The sequence below is a fragment of the Siniperca chuatsi genome, linkage group LG23 (genome assembly GCF_020085105.1).
Source record: "Siniperca chuatsi isolate FFG_IHB_CAS linkage group LG23, ASM2008510v1, whole genome shotgun sequence".
In the NCBI taxonomy this organism is placed as follows: domain Eukaryota; kingdom Metazoa; phylum Chordata; class Actinopteri; order Centrarchiformes; family Sinipercidae; genus Siniperca; species Siniperca chuatsi.
Window position 1 is genome coordinate 12978859 of NC_058064.1, and position 26661 is coordinate 13005519.

At 39.8% G+C, this 26661-nt stretch overlaps 1 protein-coding gene across 10 annotated transcripts in view; it reads right to left on the bottom strand.

Annotated features, from left to right (window-relative positions):
• The window catches only part of nrcama (neuronal cell adhesion molecule a), a 61104-nt gene that overhangs the window by 5391 nt on the left and 29052 nt on the right, over positions 1 to 26661 (bottom strand). For 2 of the 10 annotated variants that reach the window (XM_044185713.1, XM_044185714.1), the window contains exons 5-28: positions 17478 to 17647; positions 16903 to 16920; positions 16435 to 16540; positions 15710 to 15903; positions 15249 to 15371; positions 14885 to 15055; positions 12076 to 12187; positions 11741 to 11925; positions 11233 to 11364; positions 10762 to 10905; positions 10506 to 10617; positions 10053 to 10219; positions 9723 to 9870; positions 9509 to 9633; positions 9119 to 9148; positions 8324 to 8425; positions 7720 to 7917; positions 7561 to 7631; positions 7150 to 7375; positions 6512 to 6627; positions 4039 to 4246; positions 3312 to 3434; positions 2940 to 3116; positions 34 to 165 (exon numbers count right to left, since the gene is read on the bottom strand). In XM_044185713.1, coding sequence (XP_044041648.1) covers positions 34 to 165; positions 2940 to 3116; positions 3312 to 3434; positions 4039 to 4246; positions 6512 to 6627; positions 7150 to 7375; positions 7561 to 7631; positions 7720 to 7917; positions 8324 to 8425; positions 9119 to 9148; positions 9509 to 9633; positions 9723 to 9870; positions 10053 to 10219; positions 10506 to 10617; positions 10762 to 10905; positions 11233 to 11364; positions 11741 to 11925; positions 12076 to 12187; positions 14885 to 15055; positions 15249 to 15371; positions 15710 to 15903; positions 16435 to 16540; positions 16903 to 16920; positions 17478 to 17647 — 3290 coding nt within the window. Of the gene's footprint in view, positions 1 to 33; positions 166 to 570; positions 727 to 885; positions 1009 to 1902; positions 1969 to 2665; positions 2699 to 2939; positions 3117 to 3311; positions 3435 to 4038; positions 4247 to 6511; positions 6628 to 7149; positions 7376 to 7560; positions 7632 to 7719; positions 7918 to 8323; positions 8426 to 9118; positions 9149 to 9508; positions 9634 to 9722; positions 9871 to 10052; positions 10220 to 10505; positions 10618 to 10761; positions 10906 to 11232; positions 11365 to 11740; positions 11926 to 12075; positions 12188 to 14884; positions 15056 to 15248; positions 15372 to 15709; positions 15904 to 16434; positions 16541 to 16902; positions 16921 to 17477; positions 17648 to 26661 lie in introns of all 10 variants that reach the window. The other 8 variants (XM_044185715.1, XM_044185716.1, XM_044185709.1 and 5 more) reach the window with 7 other exon arrangements.

Below are 26661 nucleotides of genomic sequence, written 5' to 3' on the forward strand. Positions count from 1 at the left end.
AGTATATGTATATACTGATAATGTGTGCATTACCTGGATATTTGCCACCCTTGTTCCTCTTGATGAAGCACACTATGAGAAGGACCAAGATGAGAAGAGCGATGGCACACATCAGTCCAATAAACCATCCCTGGGTGGCAATGTCTACCTGCCGGCTGGGTACAGCTGGACACAAACACACATAGAAAGAGGAAGGAGACAGACAGTGAGCATAACAGTCAAAATCTCAATCCAGGCTGCTAAAATGGTGGAATCTTCATGCTGATCAACACTGAGATTAACAGAGGCTGTAAACACAGAAATTAATTTTAAAAATGGGTTAATATGCAATGATCGTTTAGGCGCTGTAAACATGACAAAAAGAAAGACAAACAAAAGCCACGACAGCACAATAATAGACCTCTTAGCAATGATTTTAAGTGACATGCATCAGACCAACTTGATGGTAGCATGCTTGAATGTAGTATTGTAAGACTGATAATGAGACATAACAGAAAGGGGATGGGGAAAACGAGACAGGCAAAAAAAAAATTATACAAAGACCATCTATCCTGAGGCATGCCGCCTCACCTGGCACCATAACCAACACTTCGTCTGTGCTGTGGACCGTCGGGTCAGCCGGGTCTCTAGCTACCACACGCACCCTATAGGACGTCCCCGGCTTTAAACCTTTTATCATATGCCAGTGTGAACCGTTTACCAACTCCTTTTTCCAGTCCTCTTTACCTAGAATCGGTGTAGTGGATGGAGAGGAATTAGATTCAGGGAGCCTTTGGAGGAAAATAATTATTTGAATGCTGGTATTTAAACAGTTTTGATGGTTAAATTATTATGGATCAGATCGATTCTGAGATTTCGAGGTGCAAATACAAAGTGAAGTCTTACTGTTTTCTACAATATATTCCACATATACATTCTTATGGTGTCCAAAGTAATCCCAACTGATCACTGCACCGTCCTCCGACAGAGACGTGTTAACTTTGCCAAACGCAGGGCCTACAGGTGGCACTGAGCACACAAGAGAGAAAAATAAATCAAGGGCTTTAATTCCAAAATGTACCAATTTGACAAAATCACCTGAATTTCTCAACTCATTAAAATACCTTAATATGAAATAAAACCTTTCAAAAACTGCTAGGGAGCTTAAGTACAGGAGTGAGTAGAAATAACATTTTAAAGAAATAATCATACAATATGCCAATATTTAGGATAAAGCTGGTGCCTACAAATCTACTATAGTTCAGTTTATTAAATTTTGGTTGAGTACACTTTTTATCATATGAAAACAAAGATACACCAGCTATTGTAACTTGAGGTCTTCCAGCAGCCAAATTCAAGATAAGAATTTAAAGGAACTCCATGTCTGTTCCACCAGTTTGAGGATTAGATTTAAAAAAAAAAAAAAACCCTGTACAACTGACCAGAGCCTAAATTTAGAAGCATTGGCTGTTGGTTGTCTGTCCCATTTAGCATGTCAGTTTAACAAAATTATCCCACTATACAATACATGGCAACACAGTTTTTGTTATATGACAAAAGAGCTTTCATAGTAGTCAGATCCTGCCACAACATAGAAACAAGGTCAGATATATAGCTGCTAAAAATGGCCATCTCAGTGAGGACATATATTAGTCCTCTTAAAACAGCAAGTGCCAGTTAGGTGAGAAAAATCTAACAGAAATCAACTTTACTCAACTTGTACAAATAAGTTAAAAATACTGATTAAAGAGGTATAGTATAGGAGCATGTGATATTGTTACCTTACTGACCAAATTTTATTTTCCTATTCATAAAACTAATATTTTAAAGACTTTATTTTGCTGAGATGGACCATTTTTTGCAGGGTAGAGAATATGTGTAGATATTTGGGGAGTTAGAGCGGGACACAGGGAGTGCTTGTACCCTTGTGAAACGGGGGATGCGGAGACTGAGTGATGGGGGAGGTTGGGTGAGGGGGCTCTGTGGGGCCTGAAAGAACATGGAAAAGAGAGAGACAACACACATACACACCACAATAGACAACATACAGTAAAAACTGCAGAGCCACTGATTTACAGAGAAAGTTGCTACTGACATGCTGAGTTAAAACATGTTGCAACACCTCTCAATCCTGAGATTCAGAGTTAAGTTAAGCACCTGGTTCAGCATTGCATCCAAACTAATGAAACTGACCAACTCTGAATCACAGCACTGCAGGATGCATAATAACTTAAATCAAATTCTAGTTATTTATATACGCAATCCATCAGTTTATAGCATCAGCAGGTACATAATGTGTTAGTACTGGACTGAAACAAAAGCATTCACAAGCATCATGCGTGAGGCTTCTAATGAAACCATGTTCATTTGAAGAAGGCAAATAAAAGGGAGCTAAAGACCGCAAGCACAGCTAATTTTAAAAATTTAAAAAAAATGTAAACTATGTTGCAGTAAGTACAACCTATTCTCGCAGAAGAGGACACAAGCATGGTTGCTTGCAGATGCCATGGAAGTCTGTCACACTTAAATCCTACTTACTCACACAGGGAGTTTTAAGACATGCTAACTTAGTAACATGCATGGATAATTAAACCAAAGATAATATCTTTGCTAAGCTATTTTTTTGTTTCTAGTATCTGATGGTATGAATAACATGCAGATGCTTCCAGTGGCAAACTTGGGTTACCTTTGCCCGTCTCTACAGTGGGCTGAGTACGAGCTTCAGAGAGAAGAAAAAAGAGAAAGAGACAGAGGGGATATAAGGTGTGGAATGCAGTAGGACCTCATGGTTGTACTTTTGAGCTCACAGGAATCCCTAATATCCATCATGGCACTGTGACTCTGACCCTTGCACTCCTTATTTTGTTTGTTTGAATGCCACTGACATAGGACGTTGACCTTTTTCTCCTATTGTGGTCGTAATTTGCTAAAGATGAAGCTAAATGGCTAAAATAACGCACTTGTGTCCATGACTGTGAAGGCCTCCTCTGTGATGATGGGGCCAGAGCCCTTGATTGTCTTTGCACTTAAGTAAAACTTGTAGAGCATGCTGGAGTTCAGGTTTCCCAGGGTGGTGGTGGTCTCATTGGCTAGGAAAGTCACGACCTTGACTGGTCCCAGTTCATTGGTGTTGTTGACTGCAGAGACAGAGAGAAAGGGTGAATGATAGGAAAAAGACAGAGGATGGAGAAGGAGTTAAAGGAGTGATGTGAGGAAATTTAAAAGGAGAAAAGGTTGAAGTTAGGAATGAACATGTTTTTTCCTTTGCACAAATGCAGCATAATAGTGTGTAGAACACAATGGGCAGTGTGTCAAGCAGTCAGTAAGCCTACCTGGTTGGTATTTCAGTGTGTATCCAGCGAGGCGTCCATTGTTGTTCATTGGTGGGCCCCATTCCAGAGTGAGAGAGTCCAAACTAGGGTTTATGACGTTCAGAAAAGAAGGAGGCCCAGGGACTGAAAACAAAACCAGAACCACAGTCAGGTTTGGGACGTTGCACTGGACCGTTCATGGGACTCAGCATTAATATATAGTGCATAAGATAGTGGCTGTGGAGCAGAACATGAACCTGTATGATTGTTAGGGCTTTTCCACATCATTGCTAGGAGATTCCAGGCGGTTTCTAGGGCATTATAAAGGTGGTTGCTATATTCTATGTGGTTACTAGGATGTAGCTACAGGTTTGCTAGGTTGTTGTCACAGAAGTAATATTAGTAGTTGTAGCAACCGTAGTATTAGTAGTAGGCAGATACAACACAACAGAGGTTCTAATGTTTTAAAAGGCTGATTTAGTGCAATACAATTCCAAGTGTGGTGACCCCATTAATATTCGGTGGTAGTTCCTGATGTAAAGTATGACAAAGTTGTATGACCCATGTAACCTTTCCCATTGTTTTGAAATAAACAAAAAACTGCTTTATAGCAAAACTGTGGGGAGTTTAGTCTGGCAGAAAATAATTACATGCAAGATAACTTTGAATTTTGAAGATGAGAAAATCGTCAATTTTCTGTATGTATGATGCTCTAAACCTGCAGAACAACCACGTCAGCCATACACACCTCCCTCTGGTGTCTCAAATTTCTTGCTGGGGCTAGGAGGCCCTTCTCCTTTGTTATTAAGGACCCTGATGGAGAGATTGTAGAGGCTGTAAGGCTGGAGGCCTGGCAGACGTCCCTCGCTGCGATTCCCACTGAATGTCAAAACCTGCTCCTGCTGCTCTGTCTCCCCTTCTGCCTCGTGCAAGCCGCGCTCGCGCTGGTAGTACACCTAGAGGAAACACACCAGAGGAATCTCTGTTTTGTCCTCATTTTGTTGTAAACAGTTTTTGGCCATCCAGTACTTCATATCAGCAATGCTCTGGATGAAGTCATTCACTGGGCTAAGGTAGTTGGCAAAAACAAATACATATAACTGTGTGTCATCAGCAAATGAGTGATATGAAATGTTGTATTTACTGAATGATGGACACAAGTGGGAGGATATACAAATTAAACAGCAGTATTGACCCTTGTGGGACTCCATATGGAATGCTGACTTTATCTGATTCAAAGTTGCCAAAAGACACAGAGAAAGATCTTCCAGTAAGATAAGAAGAAAGCCAGTTGAGAACTGTGCCTCGAAGGCCGCACTGAGGTCAAGTAGTACGAGAATAGAAACTTTATGGTTGTCTGAGATAATTTTAAGGTCATTAACAACTCTGACCAGGGCAGTTTCTGTGCTGTGGTTAACTCTAAAACCAGACTGGTAAACATCCAACAAATTGTTATATGACAGATACATATGTAATTGTTGGTAAACAACCTTTTTAAGATTTTTTTCCAGGAATGGGATGTTTGAAATTGGTCTGTAGTTCTCAAAAGCAAATGGATCAGGATTACTCTTTTTCAACAGTGGTGTTATAATAGCATGTTTAAGACATGTGGCGAAGAGTCCAGAGAGTAGGAAGGCATCAACAATCTCAAGGACATTATCTACCAGACAGCTGAAAACATTTTTGAATAACTTAGTAGGTATTATATCAAGATCACATGTTGCAGAACTTAACTGCTGCACCACTTCTTGTAGTTCACTATGTTGAATAGGGGTGAAGTTGGACAGTGTTGGAAGCACGGCAGAAGTGTTGGAAGAAGAGTGGTCACACGCACCAGCAGAGGAAGCCACAATATTATTCCTAATATTGTAAATTTTATATTCAAAAGTATGAGGAAAATTCATTACATTTCTCTGAGGAGTGGAGCTCAGCAGGTATTGGTCTAATAGGATTAACTAGTTAATCAATTGTGCTAAACAGAAACTTGAGTTATTCAAAATTTCAGTAATAATTTGAGAAAAGTAATGCTGTCTAGACCTTTTCATTTCTGTGTTATAGTTACTAAGCCACTTGCACTCATATTTGCACCATGTTCCTTTTCGTGCCCTCACTCTATCTACATTCCGCCAAGGTGCTTTTGTTTTACCAGAAATTATTAATTAACTTGGTATTTATGGGTGTAATGTCATTCATAATTTGTGCCACAGAAACGTTAAAATTACTAACTAAATTGTCACACAAAAGCCACTTTAAGAAACAAAATAGCCTGAAAACAAGTCTGAGTTACTGAAGTACACCTGGCTTAAATGGTAAAATTGCTTTATGAAACAACCCTCTGCACACAAAGTCACAAACGACTGGACACGCATACAAACATTCGGCAAGATGTCAAGACACTTGCATCATTTGCTAAATGTGCAAGAAAACTCAGCAAGACCAACAAATGAACTCAAAAGTTTCTGCACTTCTAACCACATTTCAATACTGATCATTCAGCACAGATTTTACAGACTGAAGAAAAGCAATGCCTATATATACACACTGCAAAATGGCTGACTCTTTATCAATTATCCAAAGAGGAGTAGACACACAGATGGCCAACCTCTGAGGAAGTTGTACCTACAACAGATACATGCCAAAATAAACCTCTAGGGGCTCCTTTTATTTGCATTAATGTGTTCTCTCATATAGGCAGATAAATTAGTTTTTGTTTTGTTATTTTGATTTCCCTATATACCGTGTGTTGCTGGTTGTATTTACAGTGCATATTATATTACCTTCTGCTTTGAACCTTATTTTGAAATTTCTGTGTTGGAGTTACAATATCCTGAGTGTCTGCGCCTCATTGGATAATTGCTAAAGAGGCAGACATTTTGTGAAGTGTATATATAGGCTGTGCTTTTGCTTATTCTGTAAAAACACTGATTGGGGCTATGTGCTGAAACGTTAGGGGTTGAATACAGCACAAAATCTCCAATACACTAGTTAGTATTGCTGGGTTATTGTTCACATTTAGTGTTGTGGGTACAAAAGTATAACATGAAAGGGTTTAAAAAATCATATTGAATGCTTGCATGTGTGTTAAACACTCCTCACTTGAGTTTTGTCACAAAGCACTGACTTGACACTCAAGCACTGACTTGACAGGTAAAGTAGTGGCAGTACCCTTACCAGCAACAACTAAAGACACCCTGTAGAAATAACCATTTATCAAACAATACCTTGTATCCCTGTAGTTTTCCTCTGACTGAGGAGAAAGATACAGGCTCCCAGTGTACTTCTGCAAGTGTGCTGTTGTGAACCATGACCTGCACACTATCAGGAGCAGACAAAGGCACTGCAGAGCAATGAGAGAGAAGCAGTTAGTTAAGATCTAGTTTCAAGTCACTACATTAATGGGAGTACTACATTTGTCTTAAGACTTATCATGAATTAAAACAATATAAATTTATTTCTGCCTAACCTACTGCACAAGTTCATGAAAAATATTTAGAGTAAAAAGGATCAGATTCAATGGTAATTATGAAATTTCAATCACACCCCTGAGAAACAAAATGGCAACCTTATGTTGACTGAACCCTCACAAGAATATTTTCATATTTACATTGAATTCAATGACTCCCTGTGAAGTGTTTCTAGTACTACCAATCCCACTGCAAATTAACACTTATGCAGCTCTACCAGCTTTCAGTGCCATATTTTGTTTTGCCAGCTTTGTTGAATCCCAACACACCAGCACACCACTGGCTTATGTAGAATTTAACTGAGTGTATTTCAACTCGTTTTGACCAATGATGAGTAAACAAATGCTTCAAAGATTTTTGAACCCAAAAAAGTATTTAATAATCAGTTCACTCACAGTCTTCTCCAGAGTATCCAATCACGACTTCAGGCTCTGGGCCGTTGCCATAATAATTCAAAGCTTGAACCTTGATCTCGTAGGGCACATAGGTTGGAGTTCCAGACACGATAAACTGAGAAACATTAGCCACATTCTTTGAGGACCAATCCTCATCCATGTCCTTCTGTCTCCACTGCACTTTGTACTCCAGACCAGGCCCGTTGGACTGAAATCCTGTCAGCGGCTATACAGAGAATATTTTTTTTGTCAGTTGCTGAAAAACGACACACTGAAATATTCTAACTTGACTGCTGTGAAATGTTTGCCAAGCCTTGACTTACACTACATATGCATAGGGAATACTAGAAATAGGCTCACATTCTGCCCACGACAACAAGTGATTTCCACTCTAACAAAAGAATGGCTTACTGTCCAGGAGATAACTAAGTTGCCAGGCTCTGTTCCTACTCCCTGAACATCTGATGGATTTTCATCAGGAGCTAGGAAAAACAAAAAATGATGGTTCAATGAGTGAATATTTAATATATTGCAGTAGTTTTTTTCCGGAGAGGTGATCATGTTTATCACCTGCAGGGTTGGTCCTGTATTGGCTTGAGGGCGGGCTAGGCTGGCTGTAGCCAAAGCGATTCACAGCCAGGACTCTGAAGGAGTAGTAGACGTGTGGAGAGAGGTTTAACTGTGCTGTGGTGCTAGTACCAGCAGCTTCTGTCAGGTTGATCCAAACTCCTGGCTGGTGGAGCAGATCCTCGTATTGGATCAGAAACTCTGGGGAAGATTTAAAAAAAAAAGAAGATTCAGATTTCAAGAATTTGTTGACAGACACTGCCTCAAGGAAAAGGACGAAAGAGAGAAAAACATTTTTTTACTGGTGATGATTTCTATAGGTTAAGTCAAGATATTGTGTATATTTAGCCATGGTGGCTCATTGCTCATCATACCAACTACCAAGTTCCTGTCTTGCTTATTCCTACAAAACCACAGTTGCTGCTTCCAGAAACCTAAACTGTATCTGAACTTCCTGCACAACAGAGGATTCTGACTTGACAAATTTTAAATGTGGAAATTCAGCTTTTGTTGTCAGGGACAATATTGTCTAATTTCAAGTTTGGCAGTGGGAAAGCGTAGTTTGATTAAACTTGCTTCCAAACAACTAAGCAGCAACATTTCATACTCTGTGTGGGACTGTTGTGTTCGTCTCCAGGAATCCAGGTGAGCTGTACGCTCCTCTCTGTCTGGTCAGTCAGTTCCAGGTCAGTCGGAGGGTCAGGTTTATCTACAAACACAACGAAGGAGCCCAAGACCACAGAAAAATGAAAACACTCTCTCTGCTATTGATTACAGCTAATCAATGCTACTGTTTTGACTGAAAATTTGACATTGATACTTTCAGTAAAAACAGTTAAACAGTAAATGAGCTGTAGGGTAATTTATTTTGATGTGACACTAAATCACTGCTGAATATTCAATTAATATTATATCTTCATTCAATAATACACAGGAGGCTGTTTGTAAAATGTTATAAATTGTGAAGAAAACCTTGTTTCTTATTGTTGAAAAAAGTGCAATATTATGTTGTGCAATTAAACATGTTAAGACCATGCACACCCACACAGGTGTTTTCACTTCTGGCCGATTAAATCAATCACAGTCTGCACATGCCCACAAAGACCTGAGAAGAGGTCTAATCAGGCAGGTTAGGGGAAAACACCTGTGTGGGTGAACCATGGGTGTGCAGAGGCTGTGTATATTTCAAATGTTAGGGACTTTACAATGAAATAAAACTCTTTGAGATTGTAAAATGCATAACCTATATTAAACAAAACAAAATGAAAATGGTATATTATGAAATAAAGAAAGATTTAAGAACAATCAACATAAAATAAACATTAAGGTGAAATAGAAGCTACAGGTTTTACAAACAGAACTAATGAAAGCTACAGAATCCTAATCTATGGACATTGTTTACCGTAGACAATAGCTGGAGTAGGAGTAGCCTCTGAGACAGCGAGAAGCAAGAGTGAAGTAGAAGAAGAGATTAGATGTTAGTGTCAGATGATGGAAACAGCAGAAAAGTAGGGAAAATACTGTGATAATGTGACACTAAATTAGATTAAAGCTGATACCCACTGTTGCTGAAATTTGAAAGTGGTAAAACAATGGTACTGGTACATTTCAAAAATAAATTATATTTGTTGACAGAGTGAGATCATTTACCATGTTCCACTACAATTTCAATGTCTTTAAAACACATGTATCCAGCATTCACATTGTGAGATTTGTACACTCACAATCCCCAACCTCTGGCATCCTGCTGAGTGCAAAAGACCCTTGAATGCACGTTCAACTATGAACGTACCTACAACAGTCAGCATGGCACTGGCTGAGTCCTGGTCCAGGGTGGTGTTCATGATGCAGGTGTAGGTGCCCTCATCTCCATCCGTCACATCTTTGATGGTCAGACTGTCCGTGTCCACCTCAAACCTGATGACAGTATCAGAGGGATGATGCATTTTTATAACACTGTTTTTTCAAGTCTTAAAATTAAATAAATATCTTATGAGACTTTGTACTTCTCATCATCTGGCAACTCTCCATTGTCTTTAAGCCAGGTCATGGTGGGAACGAGGGATGGGTCATGTTTGACTTTACACTCGAACACAGCGCTCATTCCTCTCTGCACCACCTTGTACTCTGGCTGCTTCAAGATACGGGTGGGCTCTGGAATATGGAGAAAATAAAAAATTCATATAAATAAATAATACAGCTTCTTAATGTCCACATGACCCTAATGGCTATAGAGGCCTAAAATATAATCTCCTTATGAGCTATAATAGTCTTTAACAGGCTAAGAGTTGAACCACCAATCTCAATGTCTGAGTTGTGACTGGTCCATATCTGACCTTTAACCTCCAGGTAGACATGGTTCTCCTTGATCCCCAGGTTGTTGGTGGCAATGCAGGTGTACTTTCCACTGTTTAGTGGCTGGGCCACATGGATCTCTAATGTACCATTCTCATGGATCACATAAGGGTCACCATTCTTAATGCTGGTCTGACTGTCTTTGAACCTGCATGGAAACAGCAAACAACGTGGGTTTAAGTATTTAATGGTGCTGTGCAGCAAAATTGGTGGGGTAATAGCTAAACTAACAAGAGTCTGAGTCTCACTGGTGTTTTCGCTTTTCAGTATTAAATAAACTTTGTATGTGTTGCACATTCTCATTGAAAGTCTTAATCTGAGACTTAAATTACAGCATCTTAAAAACTGACAACCATTTTTTTCAACATGGTTTTGAATTTTTTTATTTTTCCAAATAAAAAGAAAAGTCACAGGAAACCTTATCTGAATCTTACCATGTGATGGTCGGTATTGGTGAGCCAAAGGAGGCACAGTGAAGTAATGCAGGGTTGTTGGTGATGACCTGGTATATTTGGTTGGGTGGAGTGAGCACCCTTGGGGCTTCAGCTATGGGAAGAAGCAAAACATTACCTAAATCAGCACTGTATCTCCCCCCTCACACACACTGGCCTGTATATCCAAAATTTACGATCAACTTTAAATACATTTCCAGCTAAACTGACTTAGTTTAAGATTAACAGTTGAACTCACCAAGAACGTTGACAAAAGCGTTTGCCATCAGGTAACCAAATTCATTGGATGCGTTACACTGGTAGACAGCACTGGACCCTGACTGCACATTGCTAAGAATCACAGTGTCGTCATCCACCTTCCGACTGTGGTCCTCAGGTGCTTCTATTACAAGAAGAGAGACAGGATATTTGTCTTTAACTTTTATACATATATATAGTGTATATGTATATATATTTTTGGCACAAGTTCTTCAACTGCACCATTAGAGTTTTATGTATGTAGAAACCAGCACATAACAATTCTGGTGAATTACATGAAATATATATAGAATACCATGCAGTGGGGAAAAAAACACTGCTGCGATTGGGAGTTGAATTCCTACTACAACTCTGCATGTTGATTTATGGCCTCTGTTGCTGTCAGGTGCTTTGGATGTAAGTGTGCATAAATGTAGTATATTCTACTTTTGAAAGCATTGTCTCTACTCACTCTCTAGAGGGATTCCATTGACAAACCAGCTAATCTTCGGTTTGGGTTCTCCATTGACTCGACAAGTCAGGATGCCAGTCTCATTCGGGGCGAGGATCAGGTTCCTGGGAGCGCTGACCCAGAAAGGAGCCGCTGTGGATGACAAAGAGAAATATAGAAGACACAGAGCGAGATATTTGAGAGAATGGCAAAAAAAAAACACTTTGCCAAGCCTTTTGCTACATGATGTACGTACTTTAGTGATGCACTCAAAACTATTTTCAGTGAATGGAATGACTCCCTGTGATTGCAAAGTGTTGCTAGTACTACCGATCCCACTGCAAATCAACACTTGAATGAATGAATGTCTTTACACCAACCCTGGTTGTCAAACTTCAATTAATTTACTTTAAATTCCAAAACTACAGAAGAAACGTAAATACCCAATTCTGATGTAATGATAAAAGGAAATTACTCCACAGTGCACCACTAGAGCAAAACTAGAAAATAACTGTGTTAAACTACTGACCTTTGACATTGACTTTGATGATGTGGTGTACAGTGCCCAGGTTGTTTGTGGCTGTACAGCGGTAGTCCCCAGCATCAGCTTCATTCACATCAGAAACCTTGAGTGTTTTCTTGAAGTTATGAAAGGACATCCTGCTGCTCGGTAGCTCTGCTCCATCCTTCTGCCAGGAGATATCTGGAGTGGGCCTGTCACAGAAGCAATTACAACAGGATGTTTGTTTTATGTTTTAGTCTAATGAATACCCTGACAGTTTCTTATAAAGCACATTGTTGTATAATTGTAAGTTTTTCTTCCATGTAGATTATAGATACAAGTTACAGCAGATGCCTACTTACAAGCCCTCAGCAATGCATTCTAGCTCCAGAGTCTCCCCTCTCAGAACCATCTTGGTGCTAGTGATACCGAGAGGTGTCATGAAGCCGGGGCGGCGCTCCCCCTCTGGGCTGTCTGAACACATGAGGACACACCACCAAATTAGAACTAGAACACAACATTAGACTTAAAGGCTCCTCTTGCAACAGTGTGACCCCCAGAGGTGAGTGAAACCATGAGCTCAGAGGGCCATCCATATTCTCATGAAGGAAATAGGTGGTAGAAGCATACACTGTCAAGTGAAGACTCGTGAAGTGATTTGTCAAAGTGGATAGAAGGGAGAGGAAAATTGGTGAGTGATGACCCAACACAATGTAATAGACGATTTTTTTTTTATGCCTCGTCACATATGAGCATTATCGCCGAATCAGAGAGCAAAAGGAATTTCCCTGAGAGGAGTAGCTGTCGGTTTGTTGCTATGGCAACATGGGGGAAAGCAAACCCCAACCACACAAATCCCTCAGAAGTTCTTAATGGAATGATCTAGATTTCCTTAACATTCCCAAGGAAACTAAAAAAGAAGGAAGGGTCATTACATCATCATAAAGTTCTAATGCTATGATCTTTGATGAAGAAATTCCTCTACCAAATGAAAGATGATTATAGGCATACTAAATACATTTGTCTGGTAATCCTAAACTCAATGTTTTCAAGGGACACGTCACTTGCAACTTTTTTTTCATTTGCCATGGTGAGCATTTTAATTTGACTCACCACGAGCCCTGTTTAGTATGCCTATAATCATCTTTGGATACTATTTGGAGACGAACAATAAATAAACGAATGAGCACATTTGTAAAAATCAGTCAGTAATGTATTCTCTGAAGTGTGTTCTTTCATTTGGTGGAGGAAATTCTTCGTTGTTGAGTTTTAGAGTGCTTCCCCATGCATCTCCCATAGGCTTTAATAGAACTGGCACCAAAGTCTGGCACCAAGCAGAGCATTAGAACATTAACGATGATGTAATGACCCTTCCTTCTTTTTTAGTTTCCTTGGGAATGTTAAGGAAATCTAGATCCTTCCATTAAGAACTTCTGAGGGATGTGTGTGGTTGGGGTTTGCTTTCTGCCAAGAACCCCCATGTTGCCATAGCAACAAACCGATATCAGGGAGATTCCTTTTGCTCTCTGATTCGTTATGATGATGTAATGACCCTTCCTTCTTTTTTAGTCTCCTTGAACATGCCTTTGCCAAAAAGGTCAGAAAATAGATAATGAGAAGTGTCATGTAAGAATAATAATGTGTTGTATCATGCATCATATGTGGCCATCTTGGATAATCATTGATTGAGCAGATCATGAGATCAGTCTGAATTTGTATGTGTATTTATGATTCCAGGGGAGATGCAGTTAGCTGACACTTTCTCATCTCATTTCTCAGACCATCTTACGCTTTACTATGTTATTTGCATACAGAGGCGATTATAGATATTGCTGTTTTGCCATGTAATAACTATTGTGTCATGCATGATAGTCAAGTCATTTTTATTCATATTGATCATGATCCCAGGTTTGTCTGACTCTCTATCTTTAGACCCTTAATTTTCATAAGGAAACACTCCAAAAAACAAACAGGATAAAATGAGAGAAACCTGAGGAAGAGTTTGTTAAAATAGTCACAGAGGAGGGGATTGAGGCCAAGTTAAAGGTGAGTGTGTATGTTGGGTATGGTTAGGCCAGGGAGTAAAAACAGGGCTGGGTTCACACTGAGGGGACTGAATGGGAATAAACCAGCAGCACTCACCACTATAGAAATCAGTGACATTGTATAAAGCAGCCACAGTCTCATTCAATGTTTCCACTGTAATATAACAGAAAATCATAAGCATGCAAAACTAGGAAAGAAAACAGGAAATGCTTTACTTTACAATGGCTTTTTCCCAGTGTATTGTGAAAAATGCATTGTAAGTACAGAATAATATTATGTTGCTGCAAAAACTTTGGCACATTATGGGTATAACATTACAGTTACATTATTGTGACACTGAGATAGGGCCATTGTAAAATCAAATATTGCTAGAATGCCTTTATAAAGCTCAGGAAAGGTAGAATACAGGAAGAACAGCACAAAACATAATCTAAGGCTAAGGCCGTTTTGCATGAGCAACACGTCGATTTGAAACAGGAGTAACGCAAGATCCCATTGATCACAAAATGTGGAGAAAAAAATCTACAAATATGAAATAAGTGACTGTAAAAGGCTTCAGTCGTAGTCATCTGGACACTGTTTTCAGAATCAAGACGTTTCGGCTCCCATCCGGAAGTCATTCTCAATTGTGCAAAAATTGGACGGGAACTGGAAATTTAAGCTACTATGTGTTACATAAGCCCTGTCCTCAGGGAGGAATCTGCCTGAGTATCTGTTAAAAGCTAGTTTCACCTGAAACTGACCTAAAAGTTTCCAAGATGGCCCAGTAATCAGTAATCAGGCCTATTGTTTTCTGGCTGCATTTACTTCATCACTGTTAAGTACCTGATTAGCATGTGATTGGCATGACCAAGGTGATAATACACTCTGAAATTGAGAATGACTTCCGGATGGGAGCCGAAACGTCTTGATTCTGAAAACAGTGTCCAGATGACTACGACTGAAACCTTTTCTACGATAGAACACTCCTGGACGAATGAGGGACTACACCGTCTGACTGTAAAAGGGAAAATCTTGAAGGTTTTGCTGTTCTACACGATCAGAAATCCAAAACTCAAATCTGCAAGTAGAGTTTTTTGTCCTGGAAGATTGTCGAATGGAGTTGTATTCAGTATCTTGACTTACTGTTCAGCACGGTGACTGAGATAGGCTGTTTCTGTTGGATGGTTTGTGTGTGAGGGAAGCGAGCATAGCAGATGTAGTCAGGCCTGCTGTCTTCTGGGAGAACATTTGAAAAGTACAAGTCTCCATTCAGAGCCTGGGACACTCGTTTATCCAGCGGTAGCCTCTGGAAATCTAAAGGACAGGGAGAGACACACACGTCAATTGCCAATGTAAATATCTTGTTTGATTTAGTTTTGCAAGAATAAGATCTTTTTCATGGTGTCAATAAATGGTCCTTTGTTTGTCTGGCATTGTTCTACTGAATGTGAAATTCTTATGTCCTTGTGCCATGTGTGCAGTTTTTTTATACATGCAAATGACTCACTGTTGTCCATCCAGAAGATGACAGGAGGGGGCAGCCCTGCAGGGGGTCTGCACTGCAGCACCAGGGAGACCCCCATCTGCACCACGATGGCCTCATTTCTCTCCTTCGACCACAAGGGGGACCCTGTGAGTCACATAAAAGTAAAAACAAAGGTACTGCAGGCTTCCCCATAGCGCCACAATAGTATAGACCAAAGTCATTCATATTCGCAAAAGTGATTACATTGAGGATTTTGTGGAAGCTGGAAACTAGGAATTAATATTTTTCTTTTGTTTGAAGAGTTCAATTCCAAAAAGAACTTTACAAAACGAAACAAGCAACTTGTTCTTAAACTACTCCAAGCTTTTCGAAGTGTAAAAAATAACTTATCATGCTGTAGTTGGAGCTCAAGCCATTAGAATCAATTTTAATTTACGAAAGCCAATGGAAATAATGTAAATGAATATAATCAGAATTCTTACTGGACTGTCTGATGACAATGTTGTTGGATACAGCGGTGCCGTGCTCGTTGTGTGCTGTACACTGGTACGTTCCCTCATAAGCTTCAGCCTTTTCCCCGCTGATGTCAATGACCAGAGTTCCTGAACCAGGCTTTATCAGGACTTTGGAGTCTTTCTCTACATCAAAGTGGGTCCCATTTCTTGTCCATGAAAAGCTAGGATCAACAAGAACAACAATTTATAGGCTAGAAACCATGAGGAAACACAAAAGAGAGGAAAAGACACCGTATAGCCTGTTAGTTCAAATCATCAAGGTGCATTGTGGTCTGTTCATGCAGACTGATTTGATAGCAGGGAGTTTGGCAGATTCTAATTCGTTTGATTCAGAGGCTGGTGGCAAATCTAAACTGTGTCTAACTCACTGTGGCAGGTGTGTTTCTCAAAGGGTTGCCATGACAACAGTTACTATGGCGATTCATATTTCCACACTGCTCCAGGTTAAGTTGCCCTCAGAAACTGATCTATAATTTCTGAAAAATCTGTTTGCTGTTGATTTCTGAAACTCTCAGGTTGTATCTTTAGCATATCCTGATTTCATGAGCATTTGTTCCTCAATTACACTGTTAACCAGAAAAGTAATAAGTGAAATATGCTAGCGTAGTTTGTGACTGGGATGGAAACCTGCATTTGTCTGTTGCACATGTTCTGATAAACAAGCATCAATGGGATGGGAGTGATTGTGTCACCTGGGATGAGGCTTCCCCTTGGCCTCACAGTGGATGACAATGTTCTCCCTCGGATCAAAGATGTAATCCTTTGGGGACTGTAGCGTTATAGTGGGGGGTTGGGGCACTGAAGAAACATGAATAGAAGCATAATTCAGACACATACAATGAAATGTAAACATAGCACACTGGGGCTTACAGAATCAAGGTTATGCAAGCAACATGCAGCAAGCATTCAGTCAAACTTGACAATCAAGTGTTACACCATCTGGAACTGCAAACAACAGCTATCTGATCTTATAACAACTTACTGTTCCATGAACTGACATAAACCAAGCGCCACTCCAAAACAAGCAAGTCACTTCACACAGTAGCAGTGTTAAGATAACTGCATGCACATCTAACATTGCTAGAATCCACAAAAAAGCAAGTTAAAATAAGACCAAAATCTCAACACTAGAAGTCACAGCAGTGTTTGTGGCAACTTACATCCTTCCAGTACTTTAGCTTTTTGTCCACCATGACACGTCGTACCACAGTGATAGAATATTGAGGAAAGGTGTTAGTTTTTGCATGGAGTAAACCACAGGTTTAGGTGAAATAGTTGCATGTTCAAGTACTTTTAAGCATCTTATTGCGCCTGCCTATAATTTCTACATTTTTTTTTATATTTCTATGGCTTCAGTTTCATCAGGCAGGTGCAATCAATGCAAGAAAAGTAGTTGAAGACATCATAATTTCATACAGGATGTGTGATACAGCTAGACAGAGTTCTTCCGAAAATGAATTGCATTTCAAAACTGAAAACTGAAAACTTGATCCCATGCTGAAACATGCAAAGCTGAAACACAAGAAAACCAGTAAACTGCTACTCAATCTGCAGCTACTCTAAAGCCCCTTTAGTGGCCCATAGAGGCTGTAATGTTCATAATGCCCCACAATATGAAAGTGTTTTCCATAGAGCATGAAGAGTTGATGCAAATGGAATAGTTGATAAAAACGTTTTCTGAATTTACTATTTTGGTAATCATAGTAAATGTGATATTGATAAGGACAATACTTACGATCAAGAGGCACTTCCAGCGCTGAGGTCACATGACTCAAGAGTATCAATAGCACAGCTCCGAAGACTGGCACCCACTTCCTGTTCCTGTCCATGGTTGGGTGTGTCACGATGAAAACCTTTTGTCCAGATTCAGCAACACAATGAGGGTGATCGACGGAGTGACGAAGTCTGGATCCAAAGGACAGAGAGATACAAAAAAAAGAGAGACGATAAAAGAACAGATTACTACATGGGTCTCAATCCATTTCACAAAATTAAAATAGGTGCATGTGCATTATGAAAGTATATGCTCAAACGCGCATGTACATACAGACAAGTCTCAAAATGTGTAATGTATATACAATCAGTTCATAAAAATGAAAGATATGGGTGCACAGAATATTTAGTCTGACTCACAATGGAAAGATTACTTTGTTGCATTTTTCTGTGAAGTCCAGTGACATTCTCACAGCTCAACATCCAAACTAGGGTGTGAAAGTCATGGATCACAAGTGGCTTATCCGTTGGATAGCCTGTCATCCTGTCAGCGTAAAGACTTTGGCAGGAGGCAAAACAAACTTGATTCCGGTCCTTTTAACTTAAACAGCATCCTGCATTTCTCTGGTGTTCAAGATTCCATCAAGAGACACAGTAGTTTAATATAAGCATTAGTGTAGACTGCAGCTTATTTGATTAATAGGTTTTCTAAGTGTAGGAGCTGTCAAGAGCCATAGGATGTATCCTATATTCTAGTCAGAAGACACAGACTCATATGTTTAGTCTTCGTGGAGTTATTTGGTGCTAGCTGTGTTCACATTGCATTGTTCTCAAGACTGATTACTAGAACATCCCAGCACCACTGAGATGCCCCGTCTACCACGTGTTTGCCTGTAAACATATGGCATGTGAGTGCGCTCGGCTGGAACGATCACAGCTCTGCTGCGGATATAGCTGCGCAGTAGACTGGCACATGCATGCACAAACACACCACATTAGTGGAAGCATCCTTGTCAGTTTGTTGTATAGATCAAGTTGCACATGAGTGCGGACCCACAAGCGCTAGCTTCTGTTGCGTCATCCATAACAGAGACACAGATTGATACGTACAGCCGTCACAAACACACAAAACCACGGTGGCATTAATGGGCTGTTGTAAACTGCACCGTGGTAAGCAGGAAATTGTGTGTTTGTTTATGCCCTTTATGTCCTCTGTCCTGCAGTGTGTAAGCCTCTGTCACATGTGCGTTAGCCGGTATTAATTTATTAGCAAATTGTTTTATTATATCACTGCATCAAAGGCATCAAGATACACGAGGAATGTATGCAATGTCTAATATAACATTCAGTCTTAAAATTACTGCAGGATTTCTGTTCCACTACAAGAAAAAAATTCTTCAATCAACTAGCACATTTTTCATGTTTTGACAAAGGCTAGACTTCAATTCTCAGCGCTAGACTAAATGATTTTTTGAAATAGACATTTTTTCCATTGCATGAGCAAGTTGGATCAAAGTAGCCAAAGGGTGATAATAACTCCTATGCAGGCTGAGATGGATTTTGAGATGGAGCAGTGTGCTGCTGTCAGGTAAATGGCTCAGTCCATCCTGACATTTTTATTATTCATGACTGGCACATACATCTGCACAGATATTGTAGACACACAGATACACAGGTACACCACACACACACAAGGACAAATACACAGGGTGGGTGAAGTCTTCAGAGGCATCTGAAGGTGAAACTATCAAGCACACTGTTAGACTCGGGCCTGTTACATCTCGACTCTGCTGGAGAGGAAGCATGTCTGATGACATAGGGAGAGCATGGTAATGAGCACACACACACAGAAAGTAGTGTGTCAGATTTTATCCAGCTGAGCTAGGCAGAGTGTGTGAGCTCATACAACCCCAGGACACAGCTAATTACGCCGACACGTCCTATTGGATATTACTCTCACTAGTTAATGGAGAGGGAAGACAACAGAGAGAGAGAGAAAGAAAGCAACACAATGAAATGCAGGCCATGCATGCTAAATATTCTAATGTCATTGTGAAAAAGATATCATGCAAATGTAATAGCCCATCTAAAGATTAATTACAGTAATGCGCCATGCTGCTGCAGCAGAAATGGCCTCCCCCACAGCGGCAGTGGCCATATTAAGATGAAGCCCATTCACCTGGTAGGGCTGCTTATAAGTGGGACTTGTCTAAAAGGTAATGAGTGACAAAAAGAGAAGGGGAGATGGATGATGGAAATTGATGAACAGAATGTACAAATCTGTAAAAATGGTAAAGACATTCAAGACAGTACAGAGGATAGCGAAGAAAGGGAAAGAGAAATTCTATAGCCTGAGAGAAGAGTGTGATAGGGGATGTGTGAAAAATGAAATGCTGCATCAATTACTTTACAGGTCTCCTTTAAAGTAGGGCCCAACCAATTCTGGATTTCTGAGGCCTATATGGATGTTTGAGATCACAAAAAATCTGATGACAGTATGTCAGCTGACATTAACATTTTCTAATAAACATGTCTGAGTAAATATATTTTAAAAATCCTTTGCATGTCTGCCAACAGGCAGAAACCGATAAATATGTGAAGGTGCTGTCATATTTTATTTGAAATTTGAACTACCAGTCAAACGTGGGGGAAAATTTGATCTGTAATGATCTGTTCGAATTCAAAATGTTTAGTGTATAAGCTTAACAGGCTGTGCCTTGTACTCCAGTGAAGTAAGCTAGGCTACTGTTCTCTATGCTAACAAAAAATGGGTTATCTATATGCCTTGCTAAATAGATAATCATGACACCAAACTATCCGAGAAGTATTGTGACTGCCTCGATTTGCATGATCATGCACCATAAAACTGAACTTTTGACTTTTTAAGTGAAGAGGATAAACACGCTTTCATACCTGTTTGTAACATGGTCAAATACGGTCAAAGTGTTTTTGAATCCTGAAAGAATTTTTCATAGTTAAAGGCTGTACCACAAGGCTGTACTGTGCTGTGTGGTGGAAGACATTTCTGTAGAGGCAATATTATCCAATGAAAGGATCTCTCAGGAGCACAATTACACACACACATACAGCCTAACATTCATCCTAAAGCGGGTAAGTGGGTAAAAATAACTTCCCATTGCTCATTTTCTCACAGGCCAGGGATAAAAAACCAAAGATGATGATGACAAAGAGGACTCAAAGGAGGATGAGTTCCTGGCTAGTGGGTCATCCTCCTCTTTCCTCTTTTCTCTGACTCAGGGGTCAAAGCCCAGAGGTCAAAGAGTCAACCTCCAGCTCTGCCTTTCCATCTTGATCACTCTATCCTTGTCTTTCATTCACTTCCTGTCTTCCGTCTTTCTGTCTATTTCACTCTGTCATTTTGTGTTTTGCCACCGTGGTCAAAAGACCCATGAAGTAAATTAGTCCACTGAAAAAGCGACAGTCAGAGGTGCTTCTGTTATTGTGGTCCTTAATTTTCTTGTAATCTTATTTTCATGTTTTAAGATGTTTCCTGTTGTAAACAATGTTCAGCTCGCTGAACTTGCAGGAGATTTTCCCGCTGGATTTCATCCTCAGAATAAATGCTCAATAAGTCCAGGACTTATGGTCATCAGTCCATCTGTGCTATGCTTTTTTCTGTAACTCCATTGAAAGTAAAAAAAAAATCATTGGGTGTTCGGAATGCTTAAAGCCTTGCCGAGAGTCAGGTGAGAAAATTGATACCACTCTCATTTTATTACCTTTGGACAGAGACAGGCTAGCTGTTTCCCCCTGTTTCCAGTCTTTATGCTAAGCTAAGCTAACCTGCTGCTGGCGGTAGCAGAGCACCAGGATCGATCTTCTCATCTAACTCTTGGCAAGAATCTGTATATTTCCCAAACCAAACAACCTATTTTTTGACCCCCAGAATGAGCAATTTGTAGAATTTTCTACACCGCATCTCTATTCTTCAACCGTTTGGCAAACATTTTAATTCAATTTAAAATGCTGATTTATTGGAGAGTTCATCTACAGATTAAATCCCTGAGAAAACCAATGTGTCCATTGGTGTCTTTGACCAGGACATTTAAGTATTATATGCTCTCTCAATGACATGACCCTGAATAAAAGCAGTCACTAGATATCTTTATTATAGTATGAAGGTTATAGTAAGAGATGAGAAAGGACTTTAAATATATTGCATACTCAGTAAATTACCAGTTTCCAGCAACAAAGAATGATGTGAAGACAAACCCAACAGTCTTGTTGCCTCTCAGTTTGCAAACCCTGAAGGAATGTGCTAAGTTGGTCACTCCACAGCCTTCAGTCACACTGAGAGACACTGAGGCATGACAGCCTGACTAGACAGATGAGGGAGGAGGCAGGAAGAGAATTAGAGGGAGGGATAGAAACACAGTCATCTGCAGTCACATCAGATCACAGTGACATAGATATTTCAAAGACAATAGACTGAGTCGGACCGCTTACAGCTAGACTGGACTGGATGCTCTCTCATCTGTTACTCAGTACACAGACAGATAACTATTTGTACATAAACACATTGTGATGCCACAATGACAGTTTGTATAGTAGAACTTGCAGTCTGTCGTGAAATTAAATTTAACATCATTTATATTTTCTTTGCAGGCTGAGATTTAACTCCTTTGAGTAGACATCCAGTACATGCATCATAACACACTAACCAGACCACACTGAACTACAGTGGGCCTTCTCCAGTGTCTCCAGTAACCAGGTCACTAGAATAGGAGTTCTGAGCCAAGAGAGTTTCCACTGCAGCCTAAATGTGAAGCCACCGTAACTGCCACTCCACTGCTGCCATTTGGGAAAGCAGACTTTACACTTTTGTTATTCAACTATGGGGGGAAGTGCATCTGAACCTTTTTAAAAACACCCTTTAAAACTGTGACAAAAACTAAATTGAAATAATACCAGCAGTTGAAACAAAAAGCCAAACTCCCTGAAACTGAACAGATAGTAGGAACGAAAAAATGAGGACAAAGAAAACCTCCTGTAAACAAAGACACAAACAATGCAGACCACACACACAGACCATTGCTAATGACACTGAACAAATGCATTTGTGCAACCAACGCCAAGGTGAGAACTTTAGAACTTATCGTAGTATTTTGAAAAACGATCCTGCAATCATGTGTGAAAAGTACATGCTTGTGTATGTCCATCAGGGAATATTTCCATTTCTTTTTTTGTAGGTAGCATAAGCCCTTCATGCTGCTAAGTTTTAGAGACTGAACAGAACTGCTGCAGATCACTGAATATATTTGGTAAACTAATTCTTTGCTTTTTTTCAGCCACTTGGGGGCACCAGAAACAAGACAACACCAGAGACATTATGACCTTTTAAGTTAATAAGTTTGCTAACAGTATGTTAGCAAACTGTTGCCTATTTACACATCCAGCGGATACAGAGCAACATTAGCATTCATTTGGAGTATTTCTGGCGACCTGATGAATATAAGTCCAATATTCATTCTCTTCTCTCATTCTTTAGTCTCCACCAACTCCTGAGGTAAATATCTGGCTCTTAAGCTGCTAAATGCTCCACTATATTCACCAGGTAGTCGCTAACTTTGACTGCCGTTTGGTACTGGCCAGGTAGTGTTATTAGAGCTTTTTTGCTGAAAACAACTTCCTGCTGTGGCTGAAAAGTACGCTAATGAGAGCTGTGAGAGTGAACCAAAACAGTAAAGTTGCAGGCCAGAAATCCAAAATAATAAAGCTCTGTAGAGCTTAGGGGAACTGTAGAGTCTAGTAATACTTCTGTGAGCTCATCACTATTAGCAACCCTTGTCACATACAAGTAGTGTGATCCATTGTTAATATAAAAATATTGACTATAGCAGCTTTAAGTTAATACATTGTTTTTTCTCATACATTAAGACACCGGCCAGGGCTGGGGGTTAAACAGAAAAAAGCCACTTACAGTGTCAGTTGAGGAGGAATCAAAAATGTAAATCAATGCCAGTGGATACGAGACAGATGTAATCAACACCAGGAGAGACACAAAAACATGCTAACATGCCAGTCCTCTGTATAAACACATGACGAAAGGGCTGACCCTAAATGGAAAACTCCAATCTGCTCTCAGTCGTTGTATCTGTCGATTTGATAACTTTATCGGCAGACTGCTCTGTCGCTCGTTACCCTTAACTATCTTTCCCTCTCCCTCCTTCATGAAGCCCCATCAAGAGACCGGTCTGCCACGAACAAAGCCCATTGTAAAGTGAGAAAATGGCCCTACTTCTTTGGGGCAAAGCCTTTACTTGACTTTTTGGTCAAAAAGGAAAACAAGGAGTAGCATTGCCTCATTAATCCACTGGATGGGCTGCTATCCATGCATGCTTCAGATCTTTTTACAGAGTTAAGTATTATTTACTAAAGCACATTTGTGCCACAGACAATAGGTGGGTAATGTTACACTTTTCTCACCTTAGAAGATAAGGACAAATATTATATGAGGGATGGGAACAAAGCATTCACTCTCAAGCTAAAGTGAAGCTATGCAGGGTGTTATACAAGATGTATTGTCTATTAAACAAATACATGACACCGGGAAATGCAGAGCTGAGGCGTGGAGTTTATTGTAAAAAAAGGCAATAACCTCTAGTGAGGATAAGGTAATGGCATACTTGCATTACTGGTATGGTTTTATTTCCTGAGAAATGTTTACACAGCATGCACCAAATATGTCCACAGATCAGTTTGTATATTGATATTGTATGCTTAACAAAAATTACAGACACTCATACCTGAAAGATGAGCAGTATATTCTTGTACTTTTGGCCAGTAAGCAGTTTAACTGCTGTTCAAAAGCACTTCAGCCAGGTTTCCTTGTCAGGATTGGAACCAGCTGCTTAATTACACAGAGCCTCATGATTTAACTGCTGACTTCATCGGAAGCTGTCTGCTACATTGGAAGTTATTGTAAGAGGAGCTTCCACTACACTAACACCACTTCTTTGTAGTGAAAGGACAGAACTGGCAGCCTCTTTGTCTCCAATAGCCCCCAAACCGGATCACACACAGCCACCTAATCAGAACAAACTATCTCAGCCTCTTTTTGCACATGCACACACACACACAGGACCTACACTTTCTGGGGTCAGTTTTTCTGGCACCATCCGCAGAATCCCCCAGCGCCTGCTTTTCTCTGAGGCTTTGTGAAGTGCTGATGGTCAGCATGCGCCACGCCATGTCTCCCCCACCATCCGCACCTCTACCACCACCCCATGGGGGCTATTGTCCTTCATGTTGTTTATCACTGGGATAACGCTGAAATGGCAGGGGTATTCTAGGGCACAAGGTGACACCTTCGGCAATAAAAGATGTGGCCACAGTTTATCCGGGTCTAATTCTTTACTGCATCAAAAAATGTGCAGCAATGATAGAAAAAGAAAATGTACACATACATGGTGGGAAAGTTTGGTTTTGAACTCAGCAAAATTGGTGAGAAATTGTTTTTCAAAACAATATTGCATGTGTCAAAAAACAACATTCATTACAGGCAAGAGACAGTGTCATCTGCATAAGTGAATCCATAATTCCTAATTTAAATACAGTTTTAATGTGAACTGAAGTGACTTTCTCTTAAACCATTACATCTACATTAGACCAATTTGACATTTAGCCAAGTTCTTATCCATGGTCATGTACAATAAAAGAGAAGTTTGTGCTTCATGCTCAAGGACGCAAATGACTGGATACGTCTGCCACAGACTTTTTTTGCGTGTGATTAATTTTTTTCTCAACTACGTTTTATATATGATGTATGAAAGGGGTATGAATTGAAGATCTGCTGACCCCTCCTCCCATAACCAACTTAAAATTTTACCCTGCTGCAGTGAATTGCATCTCCCAGCCTGAATATGAATAGCCTTAACCAGTACGAAAAGTTGTATTGTCTTATTGTACTTACTGTCATTTCTATATCCTATTCAGGATATATGAGCAGCCCTGCCTTTCCCTGAACTGAATCTTGACAGCTTTGCTCCAGGCACATTCAGGTAGCAGAGTGATCCTCGCTCAAAAGGTGAAAAAATGGGAACACCTCAGAAGGTGTCACGCCCGCTGCCTGATAAAGGACTGTTAACACAACTGCCATGTACATCTTGTGAAAAACCTGCTTTGACAAAAAAAATAAAGCTCACTACAAAGTAAATGTGTTCTTACCAATTTTTAAGCTAAAATACAATAAATGGCATTTGACAAAAAAGGATTATGTATGTATTTAAAATATAGGCAATGAACATTCAATGTAAATGTAAATTGTGGTTTTGTTAAACCAAAAGTACAGGATTAAACTGAAAAATGATAATTGCTCAAAAACAAAGCACTGGACTCATCCATGTGTAACTCATCAAAAGCCATTACTGATAGCTGCCATTAAAGTTTGCTTCATCTGACATCCAGTTATAGCACTGTGATATTTAGACAATTGCACACATTTTGCCAGCCGGTCTGTTGACTGCCGGGGGCTTGGTTGGGTGTTGGGTGTGTTCCCATGTGCACATGAGTGTGTATGCATGCTTGTGTTTGTGTGTGTGTGTGTTTGTGAGTGCATGTCTTGCCTGTCTAAGGTCATCTCATCAAAAGCCGTGGGCTCAGCCAGAGCAGAGGGCCATACTGTCTATATGTGTGTGTGGTTGTATTTATGTGTCTCTGTGTATGTGTTTTTACGCATTTGTATTTCATATATGAAATTAAAATGGCAAAGAATGAAGGGAAATAGAGACAAAAAGATAGTGAAGTATTTACAATATCCTTAAAAAAAATCTATCTTGAAATTTAACAACATACATTCTTTCTAGTATAAACTGAAGTATGGCTATAACAGTTAATTTGTTGCATCAGTGCATTGTTTATTAATCATGTCAATTCAACTGTATCAACCCACTATAGAAAATAGAATGAATCAGTCATGTATTTCCCTTTTTTTGGTTACTCCCAAATATTCTATCCATACAACCATGCAAAACCGGTAGCATTGTCCTTTAAATATCAGCTCCATCTCTTATCAGAAGCCAGCTGAAGAAGACTATTGCTGTGTGTTTGAAAAGAAGCACGCATACGTGTTGGATAACACAACCTAAAATCAAAAGTCTCATTCTAATAGTGTGACAGTGGCCACATAAATCCATCTGGGCTCGTAAACGAGCCAAGTCTCATTGGTATTCCTGGGTGCTATTGCT